Raw genomic sequence first — 22236 nt, forward strand, 5'->3', positions numbered from 1 at the left:
TCTCAGTGCTTCTTTATATCTTTTCAACTTAAATCCTTTCTTATTAAATATCTACAACTTTGAGGTTTACACCCTGGGATCTTAAAGCATAATAAGATAACTCAGAAATCCGCTATTAAGAAATAAGACACTATTACTATTCTACAAAGTTGATACCACTCCACAATTCTCAATCAGTGTTATCAAGTAGCTGCAAAACTCACTAGCATAAATAAGTCTGTACTTTGCGAGAAAGAACCCTATTAATAAGACTGGAAGATGCATTAATGGGCTGATGTGATTTACAGGGCCAGCAAAGATTTGTGCTCTGGCATCTTCTGCTCTGACCATATAGGCTAAGTGCCTGTTGGAACTTTTCCCTTGAAGGTACAGAAGGTGGGAGGTTAGTAATGCCTTTAATGTAATATAAGGAAACGTAGAAACTGCGCAAATGGGAGGGCTGGGGATGTTTAGAGACTTCTGCTGAGCTGTGATAAATTATTAAAACTTCTTTTTAATGTTCATGCTACTCTTTAAACTCAGGTCATAACATTGGCAACAAGAAAAAACTGAAAACCTGTTAAAACTGAGATACATGCAGCATGAAGCAAAAGCACCAGAGAAGAAAACAGTTTCTATATTGTCAGCAGTCAAAAGCTTCAAGAAACAGACACTAAAGAAAAAAAAAACTGGCAAGTCTTTCAAAATAATGATACAAATACCATGTTTGCCTCCCAAAGGTCTTGGAATGCCATACCTTAATAACTTATGTTTTACATAAGCAAATGCCATAAAGAAGAATCAGAACAAACTGAACTTTATGAAAAGGCTGATTCTGTAGAAGATTCGCAGCATCTCTTTATCTCACTCTCCTTAGAATTTTCAAAAGCTGAGGAAAATGGATTACCGCTTTCCAAAGCACAGGAGGGCTTTCTGAGACCTGCAAATTTTTTTTCCCAATAATGTTAATGCAATTTATCCTTATTAACACAGCAACACTGATAGCCAGAAAATTAGTGTTCCTGGCACTGCTTTTCATAACAAGCCCATTCTCTGCAAATGTCTGTCTAATCATTTCACAGAATAGATTAACAATCCTGTACTCATAGCATGGTATCAACCTATTTCGCTTTTAAAATAGCATCACTTCCGAAGGATAATGCACACCTACTTGCCTGGAAACTGTGGGTATCTGGCCCTAGGTCTCCCCATAAAATACAGTCATTGAAATGCTGTCATCACAGAACACAGAAAATGACTAAATCACCTGCATATTTCCAAGGTTGGCAAAACTATCCCTCAGAATCACCACTAAACAAACACTCATCCCTGCAATTAAAGCCCTTATTTCAAAGCTAAGTCCTGACTGAAACCTTAACTTGAAACAGCATTAGCTTGAACTACTAGGTTCTGTGATCTCATTCAGGCATCCAACATAAAACTTTTTATCACTTACCCCCTTTCCAGGGTTTTCCCTTCCACGGGGGTCTAGTCAGCTTGCTCAGAGTTGGTCCAGAGAAACAAAATATCAAAATGAAGAGAAGTTGAAGCATAGTAATTTTCCCACCTTTCTCTGAAGATAACATTTCCACAGGTTATTTGCACAGAATCTCTCACATCCTTTGGCTCCCACTTTATTAAAATGGCATTTATCAGAAGAAAAATCAGCATGAAGAGTGGCTCTGCCCTCCTTAGATACTGAAGTAATATTTCAGTTATGTAGCCCTAAGGAAAGCTACATTTCCTCCTGATCTAGCTTCTTTCACACAACACGCAGTCACAACACTGCTGCTTCTCTAGTAACTGCAAAATAATTTCCGTTCTTCACTTTGGCTTAAATGGGGATATATTCCTCTGCTTTCTTGGTGATCTGGATTGAAAATGATAAAAAACAGTCATGCCTGTGTCCAGCAGAAAAGAGAGAAGATGTCAGGATTGTGTAAAAAAGATGAGAAGCAGTTGTACTGACAGCTTTCAGCCTGACTGTCTGATCCTAATAGCCGTGCAACCAACCAAATTGCTCTTTTAAGAGTAATAAGGCTTCGGTGAAAGCTAGTGTCCCTGCCACTTGGGTAGGTAGTACTGGGCTTGAAAATCACCGAGGAACCTGCTAGAGACGACCGCCACGGTCCCGATTCAGAATACTAAGGTCTGAGCAGAATACAGTATGCACGGAGGATATTTAATCTATTGTGTGGAGAGCAGAGCTTTCATGTTTTACGGCTTCTAAATGCTGAAGACTTCACTCTATTTTTACTATTCCTTCATTTCACCTGGTGACATTAAAACCAAAGTGAACCTTCTTTATACTAATTATTCATAGCATTTTCTGAAATATTTATTAGATGGAAAACTACAACCTTGTCATTTTTTCAGGAAGTAAACAGACAGGATATGTGCCTGGCAGTAGAAGCCATCCTTTACAGAAATAGGATTTTTAAAAATTACTATGGTTGTTATGCTTATCTACCTATCAGAATAACCTTGTTGACGATAACTAAACTTTCAAGGATACAATAGAGTACATTCCTTGCCTGTCTGCATAATCCATTCAAAGAAGCGCAGTTCTGATTTGTTGGTTTGCATTGCTAATGAATAAAGAAGCTACCTAAATCTCACAGGGAAATCATGCTATATTTATGACTGTTACTTTTTTACGTATTGCTAAAAATGGATAACAAAGCACAGACAAACCCAAGAGTGGATGTGAATTTTGCAAGGGGATTTAAACTGGAAGCACATTATTTGCATACCACTTAAAGTATTCAACACCTTAGTATACCCAACAACCCAAGTTTTCCCTGTTGCTTCATTTTTTTTCCATATCATCATCATCATCAATCGTACTTATTGAGCGCTTACTGTGTGCAGAGCACTGTACTAAGTGCTTGGGAAGTACAAGTACATGTACTTGACCATATGGTCAAGAGATCTAATATGAACAGATTTATATAAATAAAAAATCCATTCTTTTTCAATAGTAACCATTTATTCCCCAAGGTTATCACATTTTCAAAGTTGGACCCGATACCCCTATTAATGATTAAAAAAAAATAGAAAGAGTAAATTCTCATAACTGGACGGCAATTGATGATTTCCATTGGAAAATGAGATCATGAAAAGAATGCCGATTGTGAATATCGAGGTACTAAAATATGTAATAACGAAATATACTACAAATGGAGTATTAATAGAAATACTTTGAATTTATACTACAGAATCCTAATTATTTCACATTTGGATCATTCTCCTTCTAAATAAAAATATTCCTATTTTATAAAGAGTGTACAGCCAACCACTGGATTGCTGGAGATGAGACTAACCTACAGTGTACCATGTATAAGTACTCTAAATTGTACTTCCATTCCTAATGTCTCCCCCAGTAGAGTGATTGACTTTGGTATTTTATATTCCCAAGTGCCTAGATAAGCAGTGTGGTTTAGCAGAAAGAGCACAGACTTGGGAGTCAGAAGACACGGGTTCTAATCCCACTCTGCCACTTATCTGCTGTGTGACCTTAGGCAAGTCACTTAATTTCTCTGTGCCTCAGTTACCTCATCTGCAAATAGGTATTAAAAGTGTGAGCCCCATGTGGGACACCCTGATTACCCTGTATCTACCCAACGGCTTAGAACATAGTAAGCACTTAACAAATAGAAGCAGTGTGGCTCAGTGGAAAGAGCACGGGCTTGGGAGTCAGAGGTCATGGGTTCAAATCCCAGCTCCACCGCTTGTCAGCTGTGTGACTTTGGGCAAGCCACTTAACTTCTCTGTGCCTCAGTTACCTCATCTGTAAAATGGGGATTAAGATTGTGAGCCTCACGTGGGATCACCTGATTACCTTGTATCCTCTCCAATGCTTAAAACAGTGCTTTGCACACAGTAAGCGCTTAACAATTGCCAAAATTATTATTATTATTAAATACCATATTTTTAAAGTGCTGTGCAAGTGAGCACTCAACAGATGTTACCGTGACTTCTACTGCTACTATTACTAATGCCATCTTTGGATTCAATTACATAGTAATATTATCTTTATCTAGGATACAGTCCCCATTTAGGAAGAAAAGCAAGAAATAGTTAAGTTTTGAAATATCTTTTAAAAATTGCATATGTACGGCTACCAAGATGTGGGATTAGCTGCCATATAGGCATTTCTATATATACACCCAAAAATGCATATTTTTGTAATTTGCTTTATTAAAAAAAGCTTTATTATTCAAGGTTTTACATAGTCCAACATTTCTTAAATAAATTGCAATCCACTTTATCAAAAGGATCTACATATTTAATGGTGGCTCGGTGGAAAGAGCATGGGCTTTGGAGTCAGAGGTCATGGGTTCAAATCCCGGCTCCGCCACTTGTCAGCTGGGTGACTTTGGGCAAGTCACTTCACTTCTCTGGGCCTCAGTTCCCTCATCTGTAAAATGGGGATTAAGACTGTGAGCCCCAAGTGGGACAACCTGTTCACCTTGTAACCTCTCCAGAGCTTAGAACAGTGCTTTGCACATAGTAAGTGCTTAATAAATGCTAATATAACAAAAAATTCTCATGGGCCCTGGGTCATTCTCTTCATTTAACCAATGAAGTAACTGGGACATTTTCATTGAACAGATTATAGACGTGGTTCTACTATCTACAGAAAAAGAATGCAAAGTAGTTAATTGGAATTGAAATTTGCACAATCTAACCTTACTTTTAATACTGCCAAGTCAATAGCTGTCATCAATTTCTGACTGCTCCCTCCCATCTAAAGTCATTCATTCATATATTCTTATTTAGGGCCTAATGCTTCAAAGTATTGTACTAAGCACTGAGAACAAATACCCAGAAAACAACTAGGTCCTGGACCCTCCAGGAACTATAATTTAAGAATAAGGGGCATGGAGGTGTAAGTGGTGAACACATAAGGATAAAAGAAACAAAAACCTAAAATAAAATAAAAATACAAGGACAAGGAAAATGAGAGTTCTAAAGTACAGTGTCTAAATCAATCATATTTATTGAGCACTTACTATGTGCAGAGCACTGTACTAAGCGCTTGGGAAGTACAAATTGGCAACATATAGAGACAGTCCCTACCCAACAGTGGGCTCACAGTCTAAAAGGTGGAGACAGAGAAAAAAAAACAAACATACTAACAAAATAAAATAAATAGAATAGATATGTACAAGTAAAATAAATAAATAAATAAATAGAGTAATAAATATGTACAAACATATATACATATATACAGGTGCTGTGGGGAAGGGAAGGAGGTAAGATGGGGGGACGGAGAGGGGGACGAGGGGGAGAGGAAGGAAGGGGCTCAGTCTGGGAAGGCCTCCTGGAGGAGGTGAGCTCTCAGTAGGGCCTTGAAGGGAGGAAGAGAGAGAGCTTGGCAGATGGGCAGAGGGAGGGCATTCCAGGCCCGGGGGATGACGTGGGCCGGGGGTCGATGGCGGGACAGGCGAGAACGAGGTATGGTGAGGAGATTAGCGGCAGACGAGCGGAGGGTGCGGGCTGGGCTGTAGAAGGAGAGAAGGGAGGTGAGGTAGGAGGGGGCGAGGGGATGGACAGCCTTGAAGCCCAGGGTGAGGAGTTTCTGCCTGATGCGCAGATTGATTGGTAGCTACTGGAGATTATTGAGGAGGGGAGTAATATGCCCAGAGCGTTTCTGGACAAAGATAATCCGGGCAGCAGCATGAAGTATGGATTGAAGTGGAGAGAGACACGAGGATGGGAGATCAGAGAGAAGGCTGATGCAGTAGTCCAGACGGGATAGGATGAGATGTCTAAAGAAACAAAGTTGCTGGTGCCTCTATTCAGAAAGGAATGTTTAGATTCAAAATCAATCAATGGTATTTACTGAGCACTTCATTGTGTACAGAGCACTATACTAAGGATTTGGTAAACACAAGAAGACAGAGTTGGTGGACACATTCCCTGCCCAATAGGTACTTACAATCTAGAGGGGGAGGTTTATAGATAGGAGGCAGTCTAGAGGCAGAGAAAGAGTCACAACAGTCACATCTTTCCCAACATTCTTAAAGTTAGGAATGGACACTATCACTTCAGGCTTCATGATCCCCTCAGGAGCAGGGCCGAATGGGAGCCCCAGATTGTATGTGGACTGGGCCTGCGTGGCCTCTCTCCAAGGCTGAGGGTTGTAGCTCTCCGCTGTTGAAGGAATAGCCAAGGCCCCATGTTGCTTTTACAGTCTTCACTCTGCCTACCTGAAGCAGGGCATTATGGGAGTCATATATTTAGGATGGGAAATCAGCAACAAATTCTAGCAAATCCATTTTCCTAAAAGTTATTTTCATATTAATTGCTCCAAATTGACCTTTCAGTTGGTCATTCATTGACAGGTGGCACTGATGTCTATCCCGACTGGATTACTGCATCAGCTTCCTCTCCCATCTCCCATCCTCCTGTCTCTCCCCACTTCAATCCATACTTCACACCGCTGCCTGGGTCGTCTTTGTGCAGAAACGGTCTGGGCATGTTACTCCCCTCCTCAAAAATCACCAGTGGCTACCAATCAACCTACGCATCAGGCAAAAACTCCTCACTCTCGGCTTCAAGGCTCTCCACCACCTCGCCCGCTCCTACCTCACCTCCCTTCTCTCCTTCTCCAACCCAGCCCGCACCCTCTGCTCCTCTGCGGCTAATCTCCTCACTGTGCCTCGTTCTCGCCTGTCCCGCTGTCGACCCCTGGCCCACGTCATCCCCCTGTCCTGGAATGCCCTCCCTCCCCACATCGGCCAAGCTAGCTCTCTTCCTCCCTTCAAAGCCCTACTGAGAGCTCACCTCCTCCAGGAGGCCTTCCCATATTGAGCCCCCTCCTCCTTCCTCTCCCCCTCCTCCCCATCCCCTCCACCTTGCCTCCTTCCCCTCCCCACAGCACCTGTATATATGTATATGTTTGTACGTATTTATTACTCTATTTTATTTGTATATATTTATTCTATTTATTTTATTTTGTTAATATGTTTTGTTTTGTTGTCTGTCTCCCCCTTCTAGACTGTGAGCCCACTGATGGGTAGGGACCGTCTCTATATGTTGCCAACTTGTACATCTTAAGCACTTAGTACAGTGCTCTGCACACAGTAAGCGCTCAATAAATATGATTGAATGAATGAATGAATGATGATGGCAAAGTCTACAAGAAAGATTAGTTCTTTGGTCAATAATTCTTGCCATGCATTGTGAGGTCAATGGCTTTTCACAGTGAGGTTCTTGAACTTTCTCTATATGAACCAACCACTTCCATGGACATTGCCTGATTAGTTTGTCTGTCACCTGCCAGCCATTACTGCACTTCTTCCAAGTACATTCACTCCCACCTTTGGCTCCTGAAACAGCTGCTACTTCGGTACTCTGCTGATACAACCCAGTTTCATTCTTGTACCACAAAGAATACCCAGAGTTGGTTGAAAAGCATCAGATTTCTTTTCCCCTGTTTCTATGTATAGTAAACACTATGTTATATGCTTTTTGATACTCAATCTGATATTCAGTTCTCAACATCACATTAATAACAAAAGCACAGGGAGAATAACATTTCATACATCTGTCATTACTAATAACCAATCAGAGATGGGCAAGGGAATGCCCAACTATTTTTTCTAGATGACCAGATTTGAAGAGGATGGTAAAGCTGAATTTGTTAGTGGAAAGCGAATTTGTCATCAAGAACAAATAGTTGGGCATTCCCTTGCCCAGCAAGCATGATGTACTTCATTTCCTGATTGTTGTCTTTTCATTATGTTTCCTGCCTCTTGGCTTAGAGGGACAACAAATTATTACTAATCTGAAAATACTAAAAGATGAGTTGGAGTATTAGAGAAACTCTCAGATGAAAGACTGTTTTATTATTTGGTAAGGAAGAGTACTCTATCCTCTGCTTGACCACTAGATTAGACCTTTGAAAATGAGGTACTAAAAAGGAGCATCTTGCTTAATTCTTATCCCTTCAACAACCGCCTTTTTTCCCATCTCAATTCCTTGTCTCAATAATAATAATAATAATTGTGGTATTTGTTAAATGCTCACTATGTGCCAGGCCCTGTACTAAGTGCTGGGGTGGATACAATCAAATCGGGTTAGACACAGTCCCTGTCCCACACGGGGCTCACTGTTTTAATTCCCATTATAGAACGGTGCTTGGCACATACTAAGCACTTAATAAATACCATCATTATTTTATGGCTGAGATAACTGAGGCATAGAGAAGTTAAGTGACTTGGCCAAGGTTACAGAGCAGACAAGAGGAAGAGCTTGGACTAGAACACAGGTCCTTCAGATTGCCAGTTCCATATTCTATTCACTAGGCCAGGGTGCTTCCTAGTGTCTTCTCCCTTTTGCCATAAACAAGGGACCATTCGTCATACCACACCGCTTACTGTAACAGAGAAAACACATTTAGGAACACCAAGCCCAGTAACCATGGATCCCATAAAATCCCTGACCAAAGGTATGTACGAAGTAGTCCTCAGGACAAGGAACACCAGTGGTAACAAAAGTCAAACAGGATAGGATGATTCAGGGAAACTGGAGAATGAGAAGTAAAATGTTGTAGAAGAGAGCAGCTGTGTGTGACTGATGGGGTGGGACATCAATCAACATCAAATGGAAGGATGATTAACTCAAAAAGTTAATCTGAAAACTAAAGGGGCAAGATAACAGAAAAACCAAGAGGGGCCCTACTGCAGAAGAAATGGCCAAAACCATAGGCATGCGACAGAGGAGAAAATTAGCTCTGGAAAATAGCTAGAGCATGTGACTCAGATCTGAGGGGTAGCAAAGATAAGCCACCAAGGATTTTTTTTACTATCTCATTTTATCTAGAGGTAAAGGATATCTGGAGATGAGAGGCAACAAAAGCAAAGCAAAGGTAAAATGATCATCTGAGGTGATAACCAATTGTCAAATATATGAAATTATTCAGGAAAGGAGAAGTGAAACCCATAAAATGTGGGAAAATTCAGTTCTGGGCAAACTCCCAAGATAACTCCTACAAGTAGACATTTACTTCGAAAAACCAAAATATGTAAACACAACCTCACATCAAAATTTGTGATATATTAAAGGCTTAGTGACAGATATTTCTACCAATATGTTAGGTGTGACAATCATTCTCTTGATCCAGAAGTTAACTGTTCACCAATTTAAACAGACTCCCAACAGGATAACTAAGGCAAAACCCTTCTTTTCCCCCCTTATTAACACATCATGCCATCTCAGAATTCCAATTTTCTGAGCATCAACTGGTTCAGGTAAATTATAAAACCTGCAAGGTTTTCCTCCTTTCCTAAAATTCAAATGTAGTAATATCAGTATGGAAGTGATGGAACACAGGCCATTCTGAAGAGTCATGGTAGAAGACTGGGAATCACAGTTTGCATTCTAATGTTAGCTTTGAATGGATTGGCTGTGGATCTTTGAAAAATCATTTACTTTCTCATTCTCCATTTCCCTATCTGAAAAGTGAAAAACAAGACTTACACAGGTGTCAGAAAATTTCATGTTTGTAGGAAAATGTTTAATGAGGCACAGATCAAATATGCTTTAAGTGCCAATCATGAGTTTCTTTTTATTTGGATTTAAGTCTTTTGTTCAGAGCACTTTTTTTTTTGTCAAGACACAGAAGAACGCTCTGTATGATCACGGATCTCTTCCAGTCCAATCAAGAAGTTACATTAAAATGACTTGCAACTGAGAAAAGCTAATGTAAACTAACCCTGCTGTTGGTCCAGTGGAAAGAGCGGGGTCTCTGCTGAAAGGAGACCTAATTTCAAGCTCAGTTCTGCCTACAAGAGTATGCCAACAATGATCCTTTTGACTTTTAAGAGATGAACAGGCCCCACCAGAATCCTGAAAAATAGCTTCTTCTAGTGGGACAGTAGTGATAAAGCTACTAATGCAGTCACCTACTGATTCACGTTACTGCAGAATGGCATCAGGGTATGCCGGAGTCACTTAGACTGTAAATGAGTCCTTCAAATAAAAAAAACCTTCACACACAACGTACAATGTGCTGCATCCTTTCCTGTCCATTCATCTTTTACCCACCTTGTCCCAACTGGAACAAAAATGGTAGGAACAGAACCATGAGAGGAATGCTATATAAGCCACTAAAACTTCAATCGAATCTGCCTAGGTACCTGATCCCAAAGGCTCAGGATTATGCTCATCCATCATCCCTGTTGAGAGACTCCATCATCATCACTGTAATTCAATAAAGTTCGCTTTAATGATACGGCTGGAAATGACGTTTAAAGATATTTTATCTATTCAACACAAAAACAAATTTTGAAAACGTTTATAAGTTTTCTTGTGCCTATCTTGCTTGTAGCTTCCCTTAAAAAAGTCAATAGTATTTATCGAGTACCTATTGTGAAGACAGCAGCTATTAAACACTTGTGAGAGTAGAACTTCTTGAGTATCTTGAGACTTCGTCTTTTCATTTGTTTGATGGAAGTCAATTCACTATGATCCACCCTCTCTTGGTCCCCGGCTCTCTGAAGAATACTCATCCAAGTCATCAACACCCTAAATCTGGTCAGTCAAATACAAGTTAAATGGGTCTTGTTGCATTCAATAGCCACATTCAAATTCTGGAGTCACAAGGCTAATGGACAATCTGTGTGAGGTACAGGAAAAATACAGACCAAGTAGACACATCCAGGTTTCATTCCCCCAGGCCCATGTAAACTTGTATTGTATGATAACCTTATTATATGATGGTGTGTGTGTTTACTTAAACATTAAAAATTATTTTTAAGCACATTTTTAGTTCTGTAGGGGATAAAATATGCTTCTTTAGATTAGCCTTAAGATTTTTTTTGAGCAAAGGAATAACACTTAAGTTTGTCAAAAAAAAAAAAACTTGGATATTTTCTTATTCTCAAGAATATAATTCAAACAGTTATACACACCAGGCTCAGCACAACTGCAGTCCTTCAGGACAAATGATAATTAAAGGCAATTTTAAGAAAATCAGTTTATTTTTAATATAAAAAAAATTGTTGGCCTGAGCAACAATTATTCCCTATCTTCCTGGTTGCCACACAAATTATGAAGGCTATTAAACAATGAGACAGGGAGCACAAATGCATTCATACAACTGTCTGGATCAAGTAAGCAAGGTCTTTCCCTTAACGTTTGTGAAGATAAGAATAAAAAGAAATATCTGTGAAGCTTTTTTCATGCCCCAGAGATGGAGGTAGTGAGTATAATGTGCTATTTTTACTTTCATTTCCTGTTTTCTCTTGTTAGATGTAAAACCTTATGTTTTACTGTTAACATAAAACCCATGTTACAGTTATGAGGCACTCACGAACAATAGTAGGCAAGCCTAACACAACAATGAAGCATCTTGCAAGGTCTGATGCTTGATTCAGGCAGCAAGAAATTGGAACTACAGGACAGCAGCCTATGTTTTCAATCCAATCCTTCCGATTTTTAGAGCTCCATTCTTGGTGTAACTTAGTCCGTGAAATTCACCTGATTCAATCTCCTCAGATTCATTTCCAGGAAGTGTGCCGGTCACCAGGGAAAAAAGGAAAGTCCTTCACCTCAATGCTAATTAAAATAATTGTTCCTGTCATCCTACATGTTGGTTATTAGCCACAAATTGAATTCAGGATGATGGCCACTGAGTCATCTTTAGTCTCCAACCACAACTTACTTGAATGCTGAGGGAAAAATATTTCTTCTTGTCCATTTGAATTTATTTTCTTAGTCCTATGCCAAGATCTTAAGGCATACCAAGGTAATAACAATAGTAGTTTTTAAATATAGTAATCATTTCTTAACTACTACTACTAATAGTACCTATTAAATGCTTACTCTATAAAGAGCACTGCACTAAGCACTGGATGCCATTTCATTAATATACATTTGATTCTCTTATAAAGTGGGGGCTGGGTTTGTGTAAAACCTCGTGTTAAGGAAAACTCATGAGGAAGTTCTCATTCACTGTGATGTGCTCACAATCCACCTCTTTAAAGCCTTATTGAAGACACATCTCCTCCAAGAGGCCTTCCCAGTCTAAGCCCCACTTCTCCTCATCTTCCATTCCCTTCTGATATCCTAACTTGCTCCCTTGGCTCTCCTCCTCGAGCCCCAAAGCACTTTATGTATATATCTGTAATTTTATTCATTTATATTGATGACTGTCTCGCCACCCACCACACCGTGAGCTCAGTTTGGGCAGGGATTGTTACTGTTTATTGCTGTATTGGTCTTTCCCAAGCACTTAGTACAGTGCTCTGCACACAGTAGGTGCTTAATAACTATGATTGAACGAACTGAATGAATGAAAGTCTAAAATTCAAAGTCAGCTCTATGAAGTCTGGAATGCATAGGCCACCTGCTCAGGAAGCTTTCTGATTCCCAAGTGCTTAGTACAGTGCTTCCCAAGTGCTTAGTACAGTGCTTCCCAAGGACTTAATACAGTGCCCTGCACACCGTAAGCGCTCAATAAATACGACAATGAACGAATGCCTGCCAGTACAAGCTGGGACTAGTCCTACCTTCAAGTTTCAATTGTTGCATCCATAGGCATATACTGTAAGCTTGTTGTGGACAAGGAATGCTTCCATCAACTCTGTTATAGTGTAGTCTCCCAAGCACATAGTACAGTGCTCTGCACACAGTATATGCTCAATAAATATGATTGATTGACCATTAGATTGATTATCTTGTCTCCTATCAATTCATAAGCCCTGTCAAGACAAGTGTCATATCTATCCTAGAACATGGATTCATTAAATCATTCAACTGTATTTATTGAGCACTGTGTGCAAAGCACTGTACTAAGCGCTTAGGTCCAAGGGCCTAGTAGGATGTTACGTGCCTAGAAGGCATTTATTACTGACATGCTGTCTGTCACTGTATTCTTGGAGTTTCTGAGATTACTGGCTGAGCTTGTTACGAAAAGTTCAGTCATGTCTTAGTATATCTTCCACTTGCTGGGAGTCATCTCTAGTCTCACTCAACAGCAGACTTGAAGGGCAAACAAGGTGACTCCGTGCAACCCTACTCTTTAAGGGCAATGAACCCAGAAGATAGCTAATCAATGGGGAAAAAAAACTTTCACCACCTTGCTGCCATCTTAGTATTTAACTTGCTAAAAGAACTGGGAGAATTAAAAATTTCTGATTTGTTTGAAGGTCATGAAAACTAGCTTTTAAATAGTCCAACTTAGTCTCTAGCCCAGAGCTCCAACACACTTAAAACTACCTCTTTTTCACTCCTCAGCTTCCTGTTGAGCTTGACCCCTAAATGTGGGCACAGAGTTACTCTGTAACAGCAGAAAGTAAGTCCTCTCTTCCTTTAATAATAATAATGATGGCATTTATTAAGCGCTTACTATGTGCCAAGCACTGTTCTAAGCGCTGGGGAGGTTACAAGGTGATCAGGTTGTCCCACCAACGGCTCACAGTCTTTAATCCCTATTTTACAAATGAAGGAACTGAGGCCCAGAGAAGTTTGGGCAAGTCACACAGCTGACAATTGGCGGAGCCGGGATTTGAACCCACGACCTCTGACTCCAAAGCCCGTGCTCTTTCCACTGAGCCACACTCCTTTCTTCCCAGACTTCCTTGGCTGTCTGGACCTCTATGAAGAAAAGAAGGCAGCCCTATTCACTAATCATAGATTACAATGGACATGTTCTTTCACTAGCCTGACTTTGTTATGCTGGAAAGAATACCACATTTGACACACAAGAGTTAAGGAGGCCTCAGTAGTGAGAACTCCGCTACTCTCTCAAGACCAAATATGAAGTAGCCCGCACTGATTCTCTACTCCATTCCTGTCCATTACCTGATGAAGCTGTGACCTTGTTTCCCTGAACCTGATTTTTTTCCTTTTTGCCCTCTCACCTGGAAACCTTTATAATCTCCCAGAGTAACATATGCTGTCAGACGAGCAGCCGGCTCCGCTACTGAGGCCTTTTGGTTTGCAGTGTGTGTTTGTGTGTGCGTCATTGCTGCTCCTGATTGCCTGCAGTCTGATGTCCTTGTACATTTTCCTTCTGTTTGCTGAAATAACTACAATTAGTTTGGCTCTTCTGAGGTTTCATTTGCCTTTTTTTGCAACCTAAAAAAGAACGCTACACTAAGCATAACAGGCAAAGGAGAAAAAAACCTGATTTTTTTTCTGATCTGCATGTTCTCATTCTTTTTGATCATATAATTAAATTTTTAAAATTTGATATTTTATTTGCAGCTAGAAAACTAAATGAGATCAATGCAATATGTCTAACTAGGGTGAAATAAACATTTATTTAAAATATCTTGTACAATATCCAACTTTGGATATTATAGGACAGACTGTTAAATAATGATTTTCCTATTTGATACAAAAATCCCTCCTGTTTATATTTTAATTTTCCCTTTTGTTCCACCTCTCTGGAATTTTCATTTCTCTTCTGGAAGATCTACCAGTTGTTTTCTCTCCTCCTAGCATTATTTGTTATCATTCTATGTCTCTCCTTGATTAAATCCCCAGTTCAATTATTTGTCTGGTTCCAGCATATGGAATTAGTGCTCTTATAACTTTGGCAAATGAGGTATTTTCATTACTATTGCTATTAGCTAAAGCCAATTATAATCTAACTTCATATACTCTGATTAAATGCATTTATTACTTCAGATGGTAATTTAAATAATTTTAAACTGCATTCCTGGAGTTTCTGAGACTAACTTAAACAACTATAAAATAGTATGTTAATGAAAAAAATACATATTTTTTTTCACCTCAAGTGGTAAACCCAGATTTTCCAAAGGTATGTAATAGGAAATTCATTTTTGGATTGTCCCCTATACTCTGGAATCTATTTGCAGAATTCTCTTGAAATCCCCTTTGGTATTATTCTCACATATGTACTGCACCACATGCCATTTACTACATTGATTATGTTTGCATGTTTCTGCCTCAGATTTAGAGTGTCCTTAAATATGACTACAATATCAACCAGCACAAAGTAGTGAACCATAAACAAATGCCCATACTTTTGTGAGTGTGCTTGCCCTTTTCACCTACAAGACTGTAAGTTTCCCAAACTCAAGGACCCTTTCTTTCTTTTTTCCTTTGAAGCACTATGAAACACTATCCGAAGATGTACAAAGTGCTCTACAGAAAAAAGGTACTAGAAACATGTCCGCTGACAGTGTTTGACCAGGAAAATGATGGGGCAAGGAGGACAATTCTGGCTATTTATCTGGAATATGGAAACATCAACCCCAAACACAAGGGAGGCACAACGGAGAATTTTGTTTGTTTTTTACTGCATTTGTTAAGTGCTTACTATGTGCCGGGCACCATACTATATATACTAGAGGAGATAAAAGATAATCAGGTAAGTCACAGCCCCTGTCCCACATAATGTTCACAGTCTTAATTCCTATTTTACAGGTTAAGTGACTGAGGCACAAAGAAGTGACTTGTCCAAGTTGACAGCAGCCAAGTGGTGAAGTCAGGATTAGAACCCAGGTCCTCTGACTCTCAGTCCCCAGCTCATTCCACTAGGCCATGCTGCTTCTCGGGGTTCAAAATATTTTTAGAGATGTTTAGTTTGAAAGGGGATAAGGGTGCTAAATTATACCTGAGTAGCAGGTGGTCAATCATTTTTAGGTAATGGAAAATAAAGGGTTCAGAACTAAGAATTGTCAAATTTTTATCATACGCCAGGAATTGTGCTAAGCATGGGGTAGATTTGAGAATCAGGTCAGAGAAGAGACAGTATTGCCCTACATGGGGCTCACAGTCTAAGGAGAGGAAGAACAATCAATCAATCAATCGTATTTATTGAGCGCTTACTATGTGCAGAGCACTGTACTAAGCACTTGGGAAGTACAAGTTGGCAACATATAGAGACAGTCCCTACCCAACAGTGGGCTCACAGTCTAAAAGGGGGAGACAGAGAACAAGTATTTCATCCCTATTTTATAGATTATGCTTCTGAGGCAAAGAGAAGTTAATTTTCCAAGGTCATTCAGAAAGCAAATGGAGGAGCTAGATTAGAGTCCAGGTTGCCTGGCTCCTACTTATGTGCTCTCTTTCCACTAGGTGAGGTTGCTTCTGTGATGTGCTACTGAGGTACTCAGTTGTTGATTTGACATACATAATCAGGAGGACAAATTGAAAGAGTTAATTATATTTTTTAGCAATATGATCAGAATGAAGAAAATGAACACCTTGAGTTGAAAGAGTAGTAGATTGCAAAGACCATGTGAGAGTTCTAATAGACCGTGACTTTCATGGACTAGTACTAATAAAGGTAACCTGCAATCTATGTCTTCCCTTCAGAAGAACAGTTGAAGAATGACTCCTGCCAACACTGGGTTTCTACTGCCCAGATCGTTTTTCTACAAAAACATTTCATGTTTCCCCACTCCTCAAGAACCTCCAGCAGTTGCCTCACCACTGACCTCTCATTCGTGTCCTGCCTTTGGCCTGGAAAGCCCTCCCTCATCATATCCAACAGACAATTACTGTTCCCACTGTGAAAGCCTTACTGAAGGCACATCACCTCCAAGAGGCCTTCCCTAAGCTCTCTTTTCCTTTTCTTCCATTCCCTAATGCATCATCCTGATTTTGTCCCCTTTATTCCCTCCCGACCCTCAGCTCTTTTGTATCTATCTGTAATTTATTTATTTATACTAATGTCTGTCTCCCCCTTCAGACTGTAAGTTCATTGTAGGAAGGGAATGTATCTAATATTATATTGTACTCTCCCAAGTGCTTAGTACATTGCTCTGCACACAATAAGCACTCAATAAATGATTGACTGATTAACAAAAACATAAGGTGACCAATCTTTATGTAATCTTATGAGAAAATGCGTGAAAATGGGAGAGGGAGGCCAGTAAACAAAATGCTCTTAGACTGGAAAGTATGATTCTTGGTAGAGGGAAAAAGAATGAGAGGATTCATCCTGAAGCAGAGATGTAAATTAATCAGGGAAGGCTTGCTGGAGGTGAAGTTTAGGAATGCTTTGGTCTACTGGATTTGGGGGAAAAGGACATTTCAATCCAAAGGGATAGCGGGAGCAAGGAGATGGAATGGAGAGTTGAAAACAAGGAACAGTTAGAAGTTAACCTGGACAGGAATGAAGAAAATGAAACAAAGTACTGATAGCTGAGGCAGGACAGGGTAGCATCATCAAGTCTTGACTAACACTAAATCTACTTATAATAACTTGTAGATTACATTAGACGCACGTTGTGGGATTTAAGTTTCCCAATACTTGTGATCCCTGTCATTGCAATCCATGATTTAGCAGAAATGACTGTACATCTTCAAGATACTGATGGCTATTTTTACCGAAAGAGGTGCAGCATGGAAAAAGCATGGGCCTGGGAATCAAAGAACTTGATTTCTAACCCTGGTTCTGTTGTCTGATGTATGACCTTGGGCAAGTCACTTAACTTCTCTGTGCCTCAGTTTCATTACCTGTAAAATAGGGATTCAATGCACTTGGCCCTCCTACTTAAACTGTGATCTCTATGTGGGACAGGGACTGCATCTGACCTGAATAACTTGAATCTTCCCCACCCCTTATAACAGTGCTTAAGACAAAATTAATGTTTAACAACTACCATAACAATAATAATAGTAACATAATGTGACAATCGCTAGTGTGGAAGCTCTTAAAATCTCAAAATACTTTGCACACCGAAAGATTTTTTAAAATCTCTAGGCAACAGGTTTTACTAAGTTATCCATTTTTGTCTTCCAATTTTCAATTTTCTGATGATTCATTATTTCTGCCAGTAGATTTGGTGCTCTCTAATGTTAACATTATCTCTCACTTATGATAAAAATGTTCATGATTTAATATTTAAATTGAATTTAATTCAATAATTCTAATTAATCTGAGTTTTTAGTGTTTTTATTTGGTGAGCAAAACTTCTTACAATTTAGACTTTTTAGGAATTATAACAGCTAGATGAAAATGGATGGCACAATTAATTAGGAAAATAAATAATTTTGAAAAGGTTATTTCTGAAATACCATGATCCAATTATTTTACTGTGGAATTTTAGTAATGCATGTTTTTGTCACTGCTAATGGACTTATAAATATAAGTAAATATCAGTTTCTTCAATTCATGAAAGGTAAATTATCTATAAAACTCAGTCCTTACTTCATTAATTCACCTCTGGATTGAAGTATTTCTTTCCAAACTAAATTGTTCAGTGGTGCTGATGGAGTAAAATGTAAATGATTTACTGCAAATCTATAAAAAAAAAAGAAACAGAAAAATATCATAGCTAGTTCCACCAGTGAGATTGGATGGTCTTTTGATGAAGTTACAGAGAGTTTAAGAAAATGCAGGAAAAACTTCAGGAAAACACAGTGGACTCCATCCCTGAGAGAACTAAGAAAGCTTCCCAGTTAAAAAATATAAGGGAATTGCTGATAGAGTGATGGATTGGATTCAGCAAGTAAATTTAACTTTGTGGACATAAAAGGGGGAAAGGTCATTCCCTTGGGCAAAAGCTATGCTGAGGCAAATTTAAAATGGTCAAGGGTTACTTAGATTATTTACCCTTAGAACTTCATTACGAAATTATGCTTTAGAAAATGCAATTGCAAAATTCTATAAAATCAGACCAGTGTGTCATTGTATACTGAGCAATGCTGTGAATCAATGAGTCAGGAAGGTGGAAAATGAACACATAATCTTCTCACTCCATAAAATGAATGGATTGTATCTATTACACATACACTGAAAGCACACAATAAGACACCCATTTAAAAAAGGAAAATAATGAAGTCAGTCTCAGGATTCCTTGTAACTGTTTTGCTCTCAGAAGTCCCTAGCCAACAAAGGAATGTATAGGTCTAATGGAAGGACCCTATTAGACTGTGTTGGAAGGAAAGGGGAGCAAGTGGCCTTGGAAAGAACACAAGACTAGAATCAGAACCCCTGGATCCTAGTCCCAGATTCCTACTTGCCTGCTCTGTGACTTTGAGAAAGTCGTTTAACTTCTCTGAGCCTCAGTTCTCTCATCTGTAAAGTAGAAGTAAAATACCTTGTTTTCCTTCCCTCTTGGAACATGAGCCCTTTGTAGGATAGGAACTCTGTCCAATGTATTAAACCTAGCCCCATAGTTCTGTTCTTATCCTATGGAAATGCTTACTAAAATCACTATTATTATTGATGGTATATTTTTCTGATATTTGTAAAGTGCTTACTGTGCATCACTGTTCTAAATTCAGGTTGGACACAGTTCCTGTACCTCATGGGGCTTACAGTCTAAGTAGGAGGGAAAATAGGAGAACTGTATCCCCCCCCGCCTTACCTCCTTCCCTCCCCACAGCACCTGTATATATGTAGATATGTTTGTACATATTTATTACTCTATTCATTTATTTTACTTGTACATATTTATTCTATTTATTTTATTTTGTTAATATGTTTTGTTTTGTTGTCTGTCTCCCCCTTCTAGACTGTAAGCCCACTGTTGGGTAGGGACCGTCTCTGTATGTTGCCAACTTGGACTTCCCAAGCGCTTAGTACAGTGCCCTGCACACAGTAAGCGCTCAATAAATAGGATTGAATGAATGAATGAATGAATGAACTGAGCCACAGAGGAATAGGAGTTGCTTCTCCTGAAATGCTGAAATTAAGTAAGAAAACAACTAGAAGACAAGTGCAGCAGAAGAAAATAACAGATGGTATTGGAAATGATGGAAAGAAGGTGCAAAAAAGTACTCCAAGCATACATCCATGTTTGTTATGAGAATAATAAAGAAAAAAAAAGAATGAGTTAAAATTATATACTCTCCAAGCACTGAGCACAGTGCTCTGCACAAAGTAAGCACTTAATAAATTTGATTGATTGATTAGAAGAGAGCATGATCTAGTGGAAAGAGGCGTGACCTAGTGGAAAAAGGATGGTCTGGGAGTAAAAGGACCTGGACTCTAAACCCAGCTCTGCCACATGTCTTCTGGGTGACCTTGGGAAAGTCACTTTACTTCTCTCAGTCTCAGTTTCCTCATCTTTAAAATGGGGACTCAATACATATTCTTCTTCCCTTCTAGACTGAGGACAGGGACTAAGTGGGACAGGGACCATGTCCCCCCCCAATTATCTTGTATCTATCCCAGTGCTTAGCACATAGTAAGTGCTTAAACTTACTGTCCTTCCCCTGACTTTCCTATCACTCTAAATGGCAGCTCCATCCTTCCTGTCTCACAAGCTGTAGCCCTGGTATTATCCTTTACTCCTCTCTCTCATTGATCCCACATATTCAATCCATCACCAAATCCTGTCGGTTTGACTTTCATTCAATCATATTTATTGAGCACTTAATGTGTGCAGAGCACTGTACTAAGTACTTAACACTGAACTAAGCACTTCCAAATGTTGCTGAAATCTGCCCTTTCCTCTCCATCCCAATTGCTACCACGTTAATCCAATCACTAATTCCATCCTGCTTTGATTACTATAACAGCCTCCTTGCTGACCATGCTGCCTCCTGTCTCTCATTCATTCAACTGTATTTATTGAGTGCTTACTGTGTGCAGAGCACTGTACTAGGTGCTTGGGAAGTACAAGTTGGCAACATATAGGGATAGTCCCTACCCAACAATGGGCTCACAGTCTGAAAGAGGGAGACAGACAACAAAACGTGGACAGGTGTCAAACTGTCAGAACAAATAGAATTAAAGCTACATGCACATCATTAACAAGATAAATAGAATAGTAAATATGTACAAGTAAAATAGAGTAATAAATCTGTACAAACATATATACAGGTGCTGTGGGGAGGGGAAGGAGGTAGAGCGGGGGTTTGGGGAGGAGGAGAGGAAAAAGGGGGTTCAGTCTGGGAAGGCCTCTTGGAGGATGTGAGCTCTCAGTAGGGCTTTGAAGGGAGGAAGAGATCTAGCTTGGCAGATGTGCGGAGGGAGGGCATTCCAGGCAGGGGAGGATATGGGCCGGGGGTGGACGGCGGGACAGGTAAGAACGAGGTACAGTGAGGAGGTTAGTGGCACAGGAGCGGAGGGTGCGGGCTGGGCTGTAGAAGGAGAAAAGGGAGGTGAGGTAGGAGGGGGCGAGATGATGGAGAGCCTTGAAGCCGAGAGTGAGCCCCAGTCCAGTCCATACTTCACTCTGCTGCCCAGATCATTTTTCTACAAAAACATTAATTTCACATTTCCTCACTCCTCAAAAACCTCAAGTGGTGGCCCATTCACCTCTGCATCAAACAGAAACAAGTTACCATCAGCTTTAAAGCACTCAGTTATCTTAAAGTATCATACTTTCCTCACTACTCTCCTACTTCAACAGCACACTTCTCCCTAATGCCAACCTATGCACTGTACCTCAGTTTTGTCTATCTTGCCACTGATTTCTCACCCACGTCCTACGTTTGGCCTGGAATGCCCTCCCTCTTCCTAAGCCACAAACAATTACTCTCCCCAACTTTAAAGCCTTATTGAAGACATATCTCCAAGTGGCCTTCCCTTACTAAGCCTTCCTTTCCTCTTCTCCTACTCCCTTCTATGTCACTCTAACTGGCTCCCTTCATTCATCTCCCCTGCCTAGCCCCACAGCACTTACATACATATCCGTACTTTCATTTCTATCAATGTCTGTCTCCCAGTAAGTGCGTGGGAGAGTACTATATAATAAAAAGACATTCCCTGCCCAGTATGGGAAAGCCTAGCAATCCCTAGACTGTAAGCTCTCTGTAGGCAGGGAAGGTGTCTGTTATCTTGTTATACTGTACTTTAAGTGCTTTGTACAGTGCTCTGCACACAGTAAACATCAATAAGTAAGCTCACTATGGGCAGATAATGTGTTATACTGTACCTTCTCAAGCTCTTAATACAGTGCTTTGCACACAGTAAGCATTCAATAAGATCGAATGAGTGAATATGACTGATTAAACACCTCACTTGTATTATCATTATTATTATGTTTCCCTTAAAACGTGTTTTTCAGTGGATTATGAGTGACTTTTCAATTTGATTATGAGTGACTTTTCAATTTAGGATATCTGACGAAGCTAAAGCAACTAAGGTATAAAAAAAAGTTTGTCAACCCCCTTGTGGGCAGTAGATGTTCAGCAAAACTTCTTTATGCCTGATTTGGAAGTGTTTAAACTTAAAATCAAATGTCAGCCCTCTTACTGATTGTCCTCCTCCCCTTAGGCTGACAGCAAAAGTGGCATTATAACCACTGTAGGTTATGTTTCTTTCCTTGGATTTTGGCTAAGAGCAGCATTCACTTACTTTTGGAACACCTA

General features: G+C 39.7%; 1 protein-coding gene across 11 annotated transcripts in view; it reads right to left on the bottom strand.

Annotated features, from left to right (window-relative positions):
* The window catches only part of ROBO2 (roundabout guidance receptor 2), a 1226656-nt gene that overhangs the window by 928787 nt on the left and 275633 nt on the right, over positions 1–22236 (bottom strand). For 6 of the 11 annotated variants that reach the window (XM_038766059.1, XM_038766055.1, XM_038766066.1 and 3 more), the window contains exon 1: positions 1436–1659. The exons of 1 other annotated variant lie outside the window; for it this stretch is intronic. In XM_038766059.1, coding sequence (XP_038621987.1) covers positions 1436–1565 — 130 coding nt within the window. In that variant the 5' untranslated portion in view covers positions 1566–1659. Of the gene's footprint in view, positions 1–1435; positions 1660–22236 lie in introns of those variants that run through there. 4 more of the 11 variants (XM_038766064.1, XM_038766062.1, XM_038766063.1 and 1 more) reach the window with 1 other exon arrangement.

The sequence above is a fragment of the Tachyglossus aculeatus genome, chromosome 24 (genome assembly GCF_015852505.1).
Source record: "Tachyglossus aculeatus isolate mTacAcu1 chromosome 24, mTacAcu1.pri, whole genome shotgun sequence".
Lineage (NCBI taxonomy): Eukaryota > Metazoa > Chordata > Mammalia > Monotremata > Tachyglossidae > Tachyglossus > Tachyglossus aculeatus.